Source organism: Papio anubis, chromosome 9 (genome assembly GCF_008728515.1).
Source record: "Papio anubis isolate 15944 chromosome 9, Panubis1.0, whole genome shotgun sequence".
NCBI classification, from domain to species: Eukaryota; Metazoa; Chordata; class Mammalia; order Primates; family Cercopithecidae; genus Papio; species Papio anubis.
In genome coordinates this window covers 118305195-118321356 of record NC_044984.1, presented here as the reverse complement: position 1 = coordinate 118321356, position 16162 = coordinate 118305195, and the positions used below count along the sequence as shown (strand labels likewise).

The 16162-nt window shown below is 48.0% G+C and overlaps 1 protein-coding gene across 4 annotated transcripts in view; it reads right to left on the bottom strand.

The window, feature by feature from the left end:
- DNAH10 (dynein axonemal heavy chain 10) overlaps nucleotides 1-16162 on the bottom strand; it is a 175747-nt gene that overhangs the window by 35680 nt on the left and 123905 nt on the right. For all 4 annotated transcript variants that reach the window (XM_031650880.1, XM_031650881.1, XM_031650879.1 and 1 more), the window contains 5 exons: nucleotides 12125-12296; nucleotides 6249-6452; nucleotides 4968-5048; nucleotides 1345-1542; nucleotides 511-672 (listed from right to left, as the gene is read on the bottom strand). In XM_031650880.1, coding sequence (XP_031506740.1) covers nucleotides 511-672; nucleotides 1345-1542; nucleotides 4968-5048; nucleotides 6249-6452; nucleotides 12125-12296 — 817 coding nt within the window. The remainder of the gene's footprint in view (nucleotides 1-510; nucleotides 673-1344; nucleotides 1543-4967; nucleotides 5049-6248; nucleotides 6453-12124; nucleotides 12297-16162) is intronic.

The window sequence follows — 16162 nt, the reverse complement described above, 5'->3', positions numbered from 1 at the left end:
AGTGGCCCAAAGACCTAGAGAGGAGGGTGAGAGGCCAGGCACAGAGCTGTGGGCTCCAGGAGCTGTCCTGTGCCAGGCATCGCAAGAGGGTAGAGTCGTCAAGAGCAGGACAGTGCAGGTGACACAGAGCCTTGGCCAGGAAGACCGAGGGAAGGAGCCCAAGAAAGAACCTTGAAACAGCTTCAAGGGGAGTCAAGAAAAGTCCCGCATCGATGACGCCAAGGCTTAGGTCATTTCAACCCCACGAACTTAGTTCACCAGCCCATTGAGGGTCGAGTGACTTTTCCACTTCCTGGCACATCCTCAGGCTACCAGCGCAGGGGCCTACATATGGTAGCGTCTCAGTGCTTATGAAAAGGGATGAAACTGGCTGGACACAAATTCAGAAAGAAACAGGAATTGCAGGGTCAAGATGGCACACTCGGTGCCTACAAGCAGTTTCGCAGGGACGTCCCGGCAGAGCCCTGTCCTGCTGGGGGATGGGCTGCCCTGGCCCCCACCCTCACTCACCTACAGCGGTGTTGACGGCGATCTCCTCCAGCAAGGCCTCGCAGGCGGCGGACTTCTCGGCCAGCACGATCTTCTGCTCGGCCAGCTTCTGGTTCAGCTCGTCCAGCTGGATGGTGGCCTCCTTCAGCTTGTCCAGTCCCCCGTCCAGACGCTTGCACTGAGCTGAGGAAAGAGGGCACCTATGTTCATTGTCGAGGTGGCCACTGTTCCCAACACAATCACTGGGATTTGCCTAACTTCAGCTTATCAAAACAAAACAAAACATTTTTACAAGATGGCACGTGTCTTTCAGTACCTCCACTGCCATACTGGGATGGCATCAGCCAAAATGAATATATATCTGAAAACAGTGCTTCCCTTGGCCAATAGCCAGAGCACTTTTTAAAATGCCCTGTCCAGCAGTGCATGCTGTTGCAGCAGACAGTATCTCCAATGTGTGCCAGGCACACCTGTGGTCCCAGCTACTCAGGAGGCTGAGGTGGGAGGAGCACGTGAACCCAGGAGGTCAAGGCTGCAGTGAGCCATGATTGCACCACTGCCCTCCAGCCTGGGAAACAGAGACCCTATCTCTAAGATAAAAATCAAAATGGAAACATTGCTAATGTGATGAAAACGTAAAGCTTCAAAGTCTATGACTCAACACTGAGAATAAAAACAAGGACATGCCAGGGTCCTACCCACATGAAAGAATTGCTCCAAGACGCAAAATCCGAGATGTGCTTCGCTTGGCCTCAATACTGAAGATGGCTGATCTTACTAAAGAAAAGATCAGCGTTCGAATCCTTACCATAAATAAGAATGACCTCTGTCAGCCACCCCATCCCCCAGGCTTACCTATATTATACTGAGTTTTCTCATCTAGCAATTTTGAATAGGTGTGAATAAAATCAAGGTAGTTCTTCGGAGTGACATAGTTGCTGCGTCTCAATTTCTGTAGAAACTGTTTGCTGTAGTGACCCACGGACTGGTGAACCAAAACAACATGCTTTACCACATTTTCTATATTTTCTGCCGGGATCATTGGATTACGCCCTGAAGAGGAAGGAATAAAAAATGTATTTTTCTTTTCTCTCTTTCCTCCTTTCTTTCTTTCTCTCTCCTTTTTTTTTTTTTTTTTTTTTTTTTTTTTTGACACAGGCTCTTACTCTCTTGCCCAGGCTAGAGTGCAGTGGTGTGATCATGGCTCACTGCAGCCTCCATCTCCCGGACAGAGGTGATCCTCCCACCTCAGCCTCCCAAGTAGCTGGGACTACAGGCATGGGCCACCATGCCTGGGTAATTTTTTGTATTATTTTGTAGAGGCAAGGTTTCACCCATGTTGCCCAGGCTGGTCTCAACTCCTGAGCTAAAGCGATCAGCCCACCTCGGCCCCACAAAGTGCTGGGATTACAGGTGTGAGTCACCGCACCCAGCCATGCTTAAGAAAGGAAAACGGTGGCTCTTCAAAGAGTCAAATATAAAATTATTATACGACTCAACAATTCCACTCCTAGGTATATACCCCAAATAACTGAAAAACAGGGACTCAAATGAATTCTTGTATGCCAATGTTTACTGTAGACTCTCACCATAGCCACAAGGTGGAAAGGACCCAGGCGTCCAGCAATAGAGAAATGGGTGAACAAAATGTATCCTATCTATACCGGGGAGAGTATTCACTTGTAAAAGGAATGAAGCTCTGATGCTGAAACATGGATGAGCCCCAAAAACATGATGCTAAGTGAAAGATGCCAGACACCAAAGGACAAATACTGCATGATTCCACGTACACGAACCCTCTCTAGAATAGGCAAATTCATACAGACAGAAAGTAGATTCGAGGTTGCCAGGGGCTGGAGGGAGGGGCGGCGGGGAGCTAGTGTTTAATGGGTACGGAGTTTCAGTTTGGGATGATGAAAAAGTTTTGGCGACAGATAGTGGTGTTGGTTTCACAACATTACGAATGTGATTAGTGCCAGATGTACATTTCAAAATGCTTAAAATGGAATATGTTAGGTTACATATATTTTACTGTGATTAAAAAAAAGATGCTAAAGTTTTTAATAGGACAAGAAAAGAACAGCTATCACTTATTGGTGGCTTTTCAGGACCACAGCAGTGATCCATGCCAATCCTTTTTTGTTTGTTTGTTTGTTGTTTTTGTTTCTTAAGACAGGGTCTTACTCTGTTGCCCGATTCCTTCCCTACTGTTAGGAAGCTCTGTCTTCCCTAAAGGCCAAGACGCCATGGCAGAAGAGCCTTGGGTTTTCAGAAGCAATCACCACCTCTGTCTCTGCCTGTTGCCCTCCCCGCCCGCCCAGGGGCTGGGTGGGATTGTTCAGTTACCCACCACTGGATGACACCCAGCACATACAGGCAAGGGTGGGCCTTCCTATACACCCGCTGAAAGAATTAATGATGGCTTCCAGTGTCAAGATCACATCACCTAGATTATCTGATAGGCTGTTAAATGCATTCAGCTCAAAGCAGAGAATGTCTCACGTTAAAACGAAGGAAGGAAAGACAGATTGAAAGTATCGATTAATCCAGATTCTGCAGAGCTGGTCTTGTTATTCCGGGGTTAGCAAAACACAGCCCCAGGGCCTATTTTACAGTGTGCAGGAAAAACTGTGCCTCACAAATACCTGTGCCTTTGGGCATAGTCACCTCAATTCCAGACAATATATTCTCTCTCTCCCTCTCTCTGTGTGTGCGCGTGTGTGTGTGTGTGTGTGTGTGTGTGTGTGTGTGTGTGTGTGAGAGAGAGAGAGAAAGAGAGAGAGAGAGAGAGAGAGAGAGAGAGAGGGTGGTCTCACTCTGTTTCCCAGGATGGAGAGCAGTGGCACGAACTCGGCTCACTGCAACCTCTGCCTCCTGGGCTCAAGCAATTCTCATGACTCAGTCTCCTGAGTAGCTGGGATTACAGGTGCCCGCCACCACACCTGGCTAATTTTTGTATTTTTAGTAAATATGGGGTTTCACCATTTTGCCCAGGCTGGTCTCAAACTCCTGGGCTCAAGTGATCCATCCACCTCGGCCTCCCAAAGTGCTGGGATTAGAGGTGTGAGCCACTGCGCCCGGCCTCCAGGGAGTATATCCTAAGGAAAAAGAGTTCTAAGCAAATTCTAGGCAGCATTATTTATGATGCTGGAACACTGAATACTGAAAGCAAACACAAGCACTTCACACATGAAAATGGCAAATACACCTCTGAGAACAAGCGTACATTTGTATCGGGGCTGGCCAACTACAGGCCAAAGGACAAACCCAGCCCACCCCGCTTTTGTAAATGAAACACAGCCATAGCGATTCATTTAAGTATTGTCTATGACTGCTTTCATGATAACATGGCAGAATTGCGTAGCTGCGAAAAAGCTGTAAATATTTACCATCTGGACCTGAGATATATCATCAGAAAAGAGTCATTCTCTTGGCCCCTTTTCCCCTAAAACTGCATTATGATTAAAGTTATGATTTCTTCTTATATATAGGAATATTTAATTATTTATTTATTTATTTATTATTGAGTACAGATTTATAAGGTTGAAACTATTTTCAAGGTTACCCAGTGTCATTCCTCATAAATCTGCTCAAGTCAGGTCCAAAGAAAAAGATGTTCCCTGAAGACAGACTTCCTTTCTTCTTCAAAGATTAAAATTAATATCCGGCCGGGCGCGGTGGCTCAAGCCTGTAATCCCAGCACTTTGGGAGGCCGAGACGGGCAGATCACAAGGTCAGGAGATCGAGACCATCCTGGCTAACCCGGTGAAACCCCCTCTCTACTAAAAAATACAAAAAACTAGCCGGGCAAGGTGGCGGGCGCCTGTAGTTCCAGCTACTCGGGAGGCTGAGGCAGGAGAATAGCGTAAACCCGGGAGGTGGAGCTTGCAGTGAGCTGAGATTCGGCCACTGCACTCCAGCCTGGGCGACAGAGCGAGACTCCGTCTCAAAAAAAAAAAAAAAAATTGATATCCAAGGTCTTAGGCGTTTGAAACGCTAGAAATGAGAAAGCAGAATGTTTGCTGAATTGTCCTTGGAGCATTCTTTGGGTAGAGGCCAGCACATGTTTTCTACAAAGAGCCAAACAGTACTCATACAGTTGCAATTATTCAGCTTTGCAGTTGTAGCATAAAAGCAGCCGGAGACAATATGTTAATTAATGAGTGAGTCTGTGTACCAATAAAACTTTATTTACTAAAACAAGTAAGGGGCCAACTAGACAGCAGACCATGGTTTTGCCAACTGCTGCTGTGGAGAACACCTAATCAATTTTTATCCTAAATTGTCCTTGTTAGGTCTCCTGAAATGTCTTTGGGCTAAAACACCAAATATAAACCAAACACATACTAACAAAATTGAAAGCCATTTGTTACCATAGGGTTTTCCAGTGAATAAATCTACAAGACCAGAATTCAAAGTCAGAGAAGTGATAATAAATTGCTTTGTTGTATCAATAATGTAGTTCCCATAACAGTTACCTAGAAATGACTTTGCAACCGCATGGAGGGCTTGGGGAGGCCAGGGCATGAACCAGTCAATACCAGTGTTATTTACCATACCTTGAAAGGAAAGAGAGATTAAAAAGATGCTCCTGGCCTGGACAATGTGGCAAGACCCTGTCTCTATAAAAAATACAAAAATCAGGGCTGGGTGTGGTGGTTCACACCTGTAATCCCAGCACTTTGGGAGGCCAAGGCGGGTGGATCATTTGAGGTCAGGAGTTCAAGACCTGCCTGGTCAACATGGCAAAACTCCATTTCCACTAAAAATACAAAAATTAGCCGGGCAGTAGTGGTGCGCACCTGTAATCCCAGCTACTCAGGAGGCTGAGGTGGGAAAATCACTTGAACCCAGGAGGTGGAGGTTGTGGTGAGCCGAGATCGCACCACTGCACTCCAGTCTGGGCAACAGAGTGAGACCCTGGCTCAAAGAAAAGAAAATCAGCCAGGCAGCGTGGTGGTGTGCACCTATAGTCCCAGCCACTAGGAAGGCTGAGGTGAGAGGCTCACTTGAGCCCAGGGGGTCGAGGCTGCAGTGAGCTATGATGGTGCCACTGCACTCTAACCTGGGTGACAGAGCAAGACTCTGTCTCAAAAAAAAAAAAAAAAGAAAAACGGATGTTCACTCTGCAACCCGGAGACACTCAAGAACATGGATGCCATCTACAATAGCCAACAAGTTGGTGAATAAGCCAGATGTGTCCAAATCTAGTTCATCAAAAGCAGAGTTTCTCACCATTGGCGCTATTGACATGTGAGCTCTAATTCTTTGTGGCAGGGGCTGGCTGTGCACTGTAGGATGCTTCGCAGCATCCCTGGCTTCTACCCAGTAGATGCCAGTACTACACTGCACGCTCCCTGGAGGTGTGACGACCAAAAATGTCTCCAGGCATTACCAAGAGTCTCCTGGGAGACAACCTCCCCTGCCCCTGCCCCACCCATTAGGAACCTCTGCTCTAAAGGTTGGCATGTGGCTGGTGGAATTTTCCCAAATGGAAGGAAGCGGGGAGCCACCCTCCACACACTGCGGGCCTTGCATGCAGGAGCGTGGGCACATCCTCCTGTCAGAGGGACATCATCCACGGCCACTGGCGTGGATGGGGCAGTGAGCCCCAAGCTACAGTGCAGAGCCCACATTTCCACCTAATGGCCATGCCTTGTTTTGCTTTGCTGGGGGAACCTCTAGAGGTGTGGACAGACCCTCAGCCACACACCCTGCCAAAGCAGGGGAAATGGGTTCTCAGGCTCCACCACGGGTACCTGGGAAGTTTCTGCACCAGGTCCTCAGGGTGTCCCCCACTGGCGACATGCCCAGGACAATGTGCAGGTTATTTGCACTTTTGTTCACGAAGTACTGCCACACGGACTCCTTGGCCGGCCCCATGCCTTGCTTCAGAGCTTCCTGTCCAATCTGACTCAGGATAGACTCCTTCTCCTCTTCAGGGAAAAGCGCAGGTACAATTCCTGGAAAAGGAAGACATGCTGATGATCTCTGAGTCCCAGGGTCACGACCTCTCTAGGCACTGACTGAAGTGATGGAAGGTGTGGAAACAGCCGCAGGTGCCGAGTCCAGAGAGCAGCGTGTGGGCCTGACTTGAGACCCGAGGCTTCCTGCCGCCTCATGGGAAGCCCTTAGAGCTGTCAGTCAAATGGGGATCCTAGACGCTGCCAGCTCACCTGGGAGGATGAACGTGAGCATCACAGGTGAGCATACAGAGCATGAGGAAGCCTCACTTGCCTGTAACTCGGAAGCAGGGATTCTCAGCTGGGATTTGCCCCCAGGAAATACTGGGCAATGTCTGGAGATATTTCTGCTTGTTGCAACTTGGCAGGGAGATTGCTACTGGCATCTAATAGGTCAAGGCCAGGGATGCTGCTGAACGTCCCAGAGTGCCTAGGAGAGCCCCACCACAAGAGCAACCCAGACCCAAATGTCAATAGCACGTGGTCGAGAAACCCTGGCTACGTGGACTTCTTCTTTCCTATGTCTACAATGTTCCAAATTATGCAATACATTTTAACGCCATCTCTGACGTTCTCCTGTGCAGGGAAGAGTTAACGTGGCAGGCCACAGCTGCTCACCTCTGAAAGGCCCACTTACCAGGTGGACCCAGAGCTGGCACCTGGGAACTTAGATTCCTGAAGGGCTTTCTCCCCGATTCACTGATAAGAGTGGCCCAACATGGGATGTGGTTTGGACCTGTGTCCCCACCAAATCTCATGTGGAACTGTAATCCCCAGTGTTGGAGGTGGGGCCTGGTGGGAGGTGACTGGATCATGGGGGCAGATTTCTCATGAATGGTTTAGCTCCATCCCCTTGGTGCTGTTCTTGTGAGTGTGAGTGAGTTCTCATGAGATCTGGTTGTTTGAAAGTGCGTAGTCCCTCCCCTAGCCTTGCTCCTACTCTGGCCATGGGACGTGCCTGCTCCCCCTTCACCTTCTGCCCTGACTGTAAGTTTCCTGAGGCCTTCCCAGAAATCAGCACTGTGCTTCCTGTACAGCCTGCGGCACTGTGAGCCACATAAACCTTTTCTTTATAAATTATCCAGTCTAAGATATTTCTTTATAGCAATGCAAGAACAGCCTAGCCATTGTGTATGTTGTATACACTGCTTATGTACTCAACATATTCTGTGCTGACTACCCGCTTTCCCTCCGGGCATCCGGGATTTTGGCACATGCCAGGTAGAGGTGCCTACATGAGCACCCCAAGAAAATCCCACAGCACTGAGTCTCCAACTAGCTCCCCTGGTGGGCAGTACTTCACAGAGTTGCCACGACTCGATGTTGGGGGATTAAGCGTGTCCTGTGTGACTCCCCGGGGAGAGGACTCCGAGGCTTCAGACTGGTCTTCCCCAGGGTCCCCCATGTGCCTTTTCCCTCTGCTGATGTTGCTCTGTGTCCTTTTGCTGTAATGACTCACAGACATGAGCAGGACCACATGCTGAGTCCTGCGAGTCCTCCCAGCGAGTCACAGAGCTGGGATGGTCTTGGGGATCTTCGACACCGTTCCCAAGACTGCGAGAGACAAAGAGGAACTCACTCTCCGTGCTCCGCCTGCCCTCTCAGTCTCTCGCTCCCCGTGCTCCGCCTGCCCTCTCAGTCTCTTGCTCGTTCCTCTTCCACCTGAACTCAGTGCTGGGCTCTCCCTGAATGGTTCACTCAGGTCCCATGGCTTTATAAACCATGTGTCAGTGGCTCTGAAATTGACATCCCCACCCTGGACCCCTATTCTGAGAACCAGACTCATGTACACACTGCCTATGTATTATGGCTCAAGTTGCATGTCCCCCCAAAAAAGATAGGCTGAAGTCCCCCGAGTAGCTCAGATTGTGACCTTATTTGGAAATTGTCTTTACAGAGATAATCAAGTGGAAATGAGGTCATTGAGATGGTCCCTAATCCAATACAACAGGTGTCCTTATAAAGGGAGGAAATTTGGACACAGAGACAGACAGCACACAAGGGCAAGGCCACGTGACGACGAAGACAGGGATAGGAGTGCTGTGCCTACAAGCCAAGGAACACTAAAGACTCAGCAGCCACCAGCAACACAGATTCCCCAACCCAGAGCTCAGAAGGAACAGGCTCTGCCGACACCATGATCCTGGGCTCCTGGCCTCCAGAACTGTGAGAGTAGATTTCTGTTGTTTTAAACCACCCAGTTCGTGGCACTTTGTGACGACAGCCCCAGCAAACTAATCCACTATGCGACATCACATTCACACATTGCTCACCTAGTGCAGCAAACTCAACACGCTGCCAATGCCACAAGCCCAGACCTGGTCTTCCTCATCTCGGCGAATGGAAGCACTGATCACTCGCTCCGCCAGGAACCTGGGAGTCGCCCTTGATACCCACCCCCTCCCCCACCTACATCCAAATCCATCCAAGTCCTGTTGGCTCTGCCTCCCGAATACCTCGTGAATCCACCCGCTTCTCTCTGTCCCCAGAGCCCCACCCTCCTCCAATCACTGTCACTTCCTGCCTACACTGCAGGGGTAGCTCCAAACCGGACGCCTCTCCCATTCCTGTTCCCCTCTAATCTAGTCCCCACGGGCCACTGGAGGGATCTTTTAAAAACAAATTTTAGCTGGGCGCAGCCTTGGTCCCCTGCCTGAGCCCCAAAGACTCCCCTGTTAGATATCAGACCATCCGGCAGTTACTCGCCAGGGGCCCTTTTGGCCCAACTGTGATCAGCAGTCAGTCAACAAATGCCGCCACACCTGTAATCCCAACACTTTGGGAAGCTGAGGCGGGAAGAACACTAGAGCCCAGGAGTTCGAGACCAGCCTGGGCAACACAGCAAGACCCCATCTCTTAAAAAATTTTTTTAATTAGCCGGCTTTGGTGGGATGCACCTGTAGTCCCAGCTACTTGAGAGGCTGGGACAGGAAGATAGTGTAAGTCCAGGAGTTGGAAGCTACGATGACCTATAATCATGCCACTACATTCTGGCCTGGGCAACAGAGCAAGATCCTGTCTCTGAAATAATTAAATAAAAAAATTAAAAACCCATAAATCTAGACTACATCATTGCACCGAGAATAAAATCTTATCTCCTATAAATGGCCCACAAGGTTCCACGTCATAGACCCCTCCACCCCATCCCGATCCCTGCACAACAGCTCCATAAAGGTGTCCATGGCATCCTAAGTCCGGGAACCTGCCAACAGGTTTCCTTATGTTTCCTGCAAAAAGGACTTTGCGGATGTAACGCAGTCAAGGATGGTGAGATGCGGCGAATGCTCTTGATTATCCAGGTGGGCTGGAGACAATCACAGGGGTCCTTACAAGAGAGAAGCAGCTGAGTTTGCATCAGGATGACAGAAGCAGATACTGGAGGGATGCAAGCCAAGGAGCCACGATAGGGTGGCCTGAAGCAGTTGGAAGACGCAGGGAAACAAAGTCTCCCCAGGAAGCTCTGGAAGGAACCAGCCCTGCCAACACCCTGATTTTAACCCCTTAACACCCTTTTCTGATTTCTGACCCCCAGGCGCCTGAGGTAATAAATCTGTGCTGTTTGGGGAAATTTGCTACAGCGACCACAGGGAGTGTGACCATACACCACCTCTCAGGCCTCGGCTGAAAAGTCTACAGTGACGTCTTCCCTAACAGCCCTGAGATGGCTCCTGCCCACACTCTCTCACAGCACCTCCCCTTTGTTCTCGTGACACTTGCCACAACCTGCCATTGCTGTATCTGTTTGTATATTTGTTGTTGTCGTTAACCAGCCCACTCACACGCTGAAATGTAAGCTCCAAGGAGAGCAGAGGTCATGACCGTCTTATTCCCTACCAAACCCAGCGTCTGGAATAAACACTGTGGAATAAATCCAGGTGGATGACACAATCCCTCCTCTCAAGGAGCCGGCAACCCACTGAAACGGAAGCGACTTAAAACGCAATGATCAAAATGCAGCAAATATACACTTAAAATGTTGTGCATTTCCCTGTACATAATTTTTACATCAAAAGAAAACAGTAAACAAAACTTGAACTCTACATAGTGCCACACAGAAGCATTTAGCGGGGAGAGTAGTGACATGCAATTGACTTTGAAAGCATCTAAAAATGAGATGGGTGGAAACAGGGAAGGAAAGCTGTTTACATGTGTGACAAAGCAAGTGCAGTAAGACGTGAATGGAGGGATCCAGATGGCATGCCGGCAGATGTTCACAGAAAAAATTCGTTCAGCCTCACTGTTATGTTAGAGATTTTTTTTATAGTAAACGCTGGGAGGCTAGGGCTCAATGAATAACACGGCAATATAATAATGAATATGGTCAGGTCCTGAAACAAACAAGCAATCAATGAAATAGGTCCCTGGGAAAGAAAAGAGGTCCCTGGAAGCCATTAGGCCAGGCAAAGTCAGCAGGGATCTTTGCAGGGCCCCAGGGCAGACAAGATAACAACACAGTAAAGGGGTTGTGAGCGCGGCTAAGATGTGAAAAGTCCTGTGTTCAAGTCCCACCTCAGTGCCTTCCCAGCAAGGTGCCCTTGGATAAGGTAGGTGGCACCTCCTGGGGCAGCCATGACTAATTACCACAAAGCGAGTGGCTTAAGACAAGAAATACAGACACCGACTGTCTTGCAGTTCTGGAGGCCTGAAATCAAGGTCTCAGGGTAACCTGCCAAAGGCTCCAGGGGAAAAATCCTTCTTTGCCTCCTCTGGCTTCCGGTGGCTCCAGGTATCCTGTGGCTTGTGGGAATCTTTACGGGACCTTGTTCTCTGTGTCTTCAATCTCCCTCTGCCTTCTCTTACAAGGACAGCTGCCGCTGGGTTTAGGACCCACCCTAAATCCAGGAAGGCATCTCAAGACCTTTAATTTAATTACATCTGCAAAGACTCTTTTTCTTACAAAGGTCTTATTCACAAGTTCCAGGGGCTTAGGACCAGGATGTGTCTTTCGGGGGGCCACCATTCAGCCTTCTACATTCAGCCCTCTACAGGGGCCTCAGTTTCCTCAGCTGTGATATGTGCCTTCCCTAATAGGTTTGATTGTTTTTCAGTTGTTTTTGTTTTTGTTTTGTTTTGTTTTTTGGAGACAGGGTCTCACTCTGTTGCCCAGGCTGGAGTGCAATAACATGATCATGGCTCACCACAGCCTCAACCTCCCAGGCTCAAGCAATCTTCTTGCCTCAGCCTCCTGAGTAGCTGGGGCTACAGGCTCATGCCATCATGCCTGGCTAACTTTTTAAAAATACTTTTGTAAAGACAGGGTCTCAAACTCCTGGGCTCAAGCCATCCTCCCTCCTTGGCCTCCTAGAGTGCTGGGATCACAGGCGGGAGGCACCACACTTGGCCTCTCATCAGGTTTTTGTGGAGACAGGAATGCATGATGCACACTTAGCACGGCCCGGGGCACAGCCAGATGCCCAGACACCACCTGTTCTTACTGCAAGGGCACTGCCATCATCGCAGACGGAGAGAAGGGGGCACACTTGGCAGACTCCAGGACAGGAGGAGCCAAGGAAGATAATGAGACCTATCTCAGGGGCCCACTGTGAGGGAGGAACAGGGACACCTGGACAGGGCTGCCCACAAAGTCTGGAGGTGGTAACTGCTGAAGAAAGCGACCTCCCTTCAGAGCTGAGCAGGGAGCTGGCCACAGTGGGCACCAGCCTTGGCTGTACCTGAGGTCAGCATGTTGTTGATGAGCTCCAGGAAGCCTTCCTCGGCCACATGGGCATCCGTGAACAGAAAGATCATCGCTTTGTTCTCGATCCCGAGTTTCAAATAGAGGCTCTTCAGGTCTTCCCGGAAATTGTTCTCCGAGTAGCCTCGGCTCAGCAGGATCTCAAATACCTGTAACACAGACACGGAGCACACGGGCGTCACCATCACCAGCCTCCCTTCCCTGCAGGCTCTGGGGCAGGGATGCTGGAGGAGAGTGCAGAGGGCGTGGGTCTGTCCAAACTTGAGGAAGTGGGTCAGGAAAGAAGAGTCTGGAAGGGACTCCCTGTCGTGGAACAGGAGGGGGAAGCCCCATGAGCCTAGCCACAGAGGAAAGTGGGGAAGAATGCACCCTGAGGTGAGCGCCAGCCATATACTGCAGTTTACAGAAAATCAGACCCCATGGGAAGATGCACACAGGGAGAAACAAACAGGCACTTTAACTTCTTGACAGGAAATCAATGTACACACGAAATCGACGTCAATGTGAACAAGGACATAAGTTTAAAGCATGCTTTTTCGGCTCAAGTGTTTCTTTTCTCTCAGAAGTAGAAATTAAAACTTTCATTACAACCAGTGACTGTCAGAAACATGTCAGATTTCCAGGAACTGAGAGCTCTCTCTGTTCCCTACCTCCCTCAACCCTATGCATTGATACACATGCTTCACTCCCACTGTCACACACAGTCACACTCACACGGTCACACTCAGCCACACACTCACTTGCACCCTGGCATGCACTAGAACACAAGCTCACACACACACACACGCGCGTGCGTGCACACACACCCACACGCACGGCAACCAGGAGACCTTCTGGCCAATAGACTCTGGTCTCCAGCTCTGCCTGTCGCCTGCAAACCTTCCTCACCCCTCCCGAGTGCAGCCGCCTCCCCTCCCCAGCAGCTCCTGGCACTACTCTCTGAACACCTGTTCTGACCCCGCTACCCAACCCTCTCCACTTCCTCACTTCCTAGGGCCCAGACACAGCCCTGTGTGTTCTCAACCTCCTCCAGATCTCTGTCCCTCAGCATCCTCTCTGCTGTTCCTCGAGGCGCTACTTCAGGGGAAAATGCCTCAGATTTACCTGGACAAATCAACAGGGAAAAAAAACAAAACAAAACAAAACAAAAAACCTTTCTAGTGGGAAATGTCTTATCCTTCAGAAAACTGTGGAAAACAATTGCAAAACAGTTACATTTTAATAATGAATGATTTCAATTATGTATTTCATCAGATTTAAAGGTAGATCAAGCATATTAGTTTTTCCCTTTTTTACAAATACCTCAAACAAAAGGCCAATATTTGTGAAATATTGGAAGCTGGATTCATTGAATGAGCTGTGATTGCTCTCCTATATAAAGAGTTCTCACAAATCAATAAGTATATAAAGAGGCAACTCACAAAAGAGAAAAGGTAAACGTCCAATGAATGTATAAAAGGATATTCAAACTTCACTATTAATTGGAGAAAGGGTCATTTAAACTGCAATATTTTCCACCTATAATCTTAACAAATATCAGAATGACAATATCCAGTATTGGCAAGAATATGTGAAAATAGACATTGCCAGTTGCATAAATTAGCATAATCCTTTGCGGTGGGGTGATTGGTTGTTAATAAAGACACTTTTTTCCTTTCCTTCTGTCCTGCATCCCCAGGTCCTTTCCACTCCAAGGAGGCAAGCTCCACATGAGTTTAGGTCCAACCTTTCCAGTGCAAAATCTGGTGCCACGCAACAAAAGCCTTAAAAGAACATATACCCTTTAACCTGCCAATATACCAGTTTCTAAAGAAAGTGATCCTATGAGGATCCTATATTCAAAGATATACAAACAAAGGTGTTAATCACTGTACTGTTTGTAATAAGAAAACAAGGACAAAGCTAAATGCCCGCCATTGGAAATGGGTTATGTGTGGCATATCCAAACAATGGAATACTGTCCAATGTTTCCAAAGACAATGTAAATACATATTCATTGACTTGAAAAGAGGCAGTGATACAGTGGGGAAAAATTACATAAGTTATGTATAACATTAACCCATTGCTGGTAAGAAGGAAATATGTTTGTATATGAATGCACATATGGTCCCTGACTTCCTCTGGTTCAACTGAGAATTTTTTGACTTTGCCATGGTACAAAAGTACTATACTTTCAGCACACTTCTCAACTTACGATGGAGTCACATCCAGATTAAACCCATTGTAAGCTGAATATATAAATCAGAAGTGCATTTTCAGCTTATAATATTTTCAACTTATGATGCGTTTATTGAGACAGCCCTATTGTAAGTTGAAAAGTGTACATTATTCCGTTGATTCCCAGACCAAAAATTAAAATAACAGAAAAAGAATTTTAAAAAGTAAAAGTATACACTAAAATGCTACTGGTGCCTAACAGTGGCGATCTTTAGGTGATGAAATTACAAATGGTTCTTCTTTTCTTTTCTTTTCTTTTTTTTTTTTTTTTGAGAGGGAGTCTTGCTCTGTTGCCCAGGCTGTAGTGCAGTGGTTGGATCTCAGCTCACTGCAAGCTCCGCCTCCCGGGTTTACGCCATTCTCCTGCCTCAGCCTCCCGAGTAGCTGGGACTACAGGAGCCCGCCACCTTGTCCGGCTAGTTGTTTTTTTTTTTTTTTTTGTATTTTTTAGTAGAGACGGGGTTTCACTGTGTTAGCCAGGATGGTCTCGATCTCCTGACCTCGTGATCCGCCCATCTCGGCCTCCCAAAGTGCTGGGATTACAGGCTTGAGCCACTGCGCCCGGCCAGTCCTTATTTTCTTTAGACATTTCTCTATTGTTTGAATTGTTGCAGTGAGTATTATTCCATTTAGAGGGAGAGAAATGAGTGAGTCCATCACAATAGTGATTCTTACTCCGTTCAATGGACTGAATGTTTGTTCTCCCCACAAAAAAAAAAAAAAAAAAAAAAAATCATTTGTTGAAATCATAACCCCCAATGTGATGGTATTTGGAAGCTGGGCTTTTAGCAGGTGATTAGGTGATGAGGGTGGAGCCCTCACGAATGGGATTAGTGCCCTTATAAAAGGGATCCCAAAGACTTTTCTTGCTCTCATTCATCCATGTGAGGATGCCATGAGAAGCCAGACATTTGCAACCCAGGAGAGGGCCCTCTCTGGAGCCCGACCATGCTGGAACCCTGATCTTGGAATTCCCAGCCTCCAGAATGGTGAGAAATGAACGCCTGCTGTCCATGAGCCAGCCAGTCTACTGCACTTTGTTACAACAGCCTGAACTGCCTAAGACTCTCTGTGGTAATGGCGATGATGCTGAGTTAAATCTGATTCCAGAAAACAGGCTGAAGACAAACAAGAAAGTCTGTGCGAAAGAATACCTCTTAGGTCACGAGTTAGAGACCAGCCTGGCCAACATGGTGAAACCCCGTCTCTACTAAAAATACAAAAGTTAGCCGGGCGTGGTGGCGTGTGCCTGTAATTCCAGCTACTCGGGAGGCTGAGGCTGGAGAATCGCTTGAGGCCGGGGAGGCAGAGATTGCAGTGAGCCAAGATCGCATCATTGCATTCCAGCCTGGGCAATGGAGCGAAACTCCATCTTGGGGGGGAAAAAACCTCTTGCTTGCTAGGAGAAGGGTCATGAAAATGACCCTTTCGCAAGAAGTATCTTCTCTAAAGGTGGACTTATCAAAGGGGTCTGAGGTAGACGTGAGGGGTGGCCAAGTGTCTGAGAAGAGCTGAGGCTGAATACAGATCCTGTCCTGTACCACACACCCAGAACAGGCAGAGACAAAACTTCAGTCCATTGCACACAGTAAGAATCAGTATTGTTATGGATTCATTTCTTGCTCTCTAAATGGAATAATCCTCATTGCAACAATTCAAGCAATGCAGAAATGTCTAAAGAAAATAAAGATCGTCTGTAATTTCATCACCTAAAGACAGCCGCTGTTAGGTACTAGTTGCATTTTAGTGTACACTTTTCAGCTTAAGATGGGGTTACGTCTTGATAAATCCATTGTAA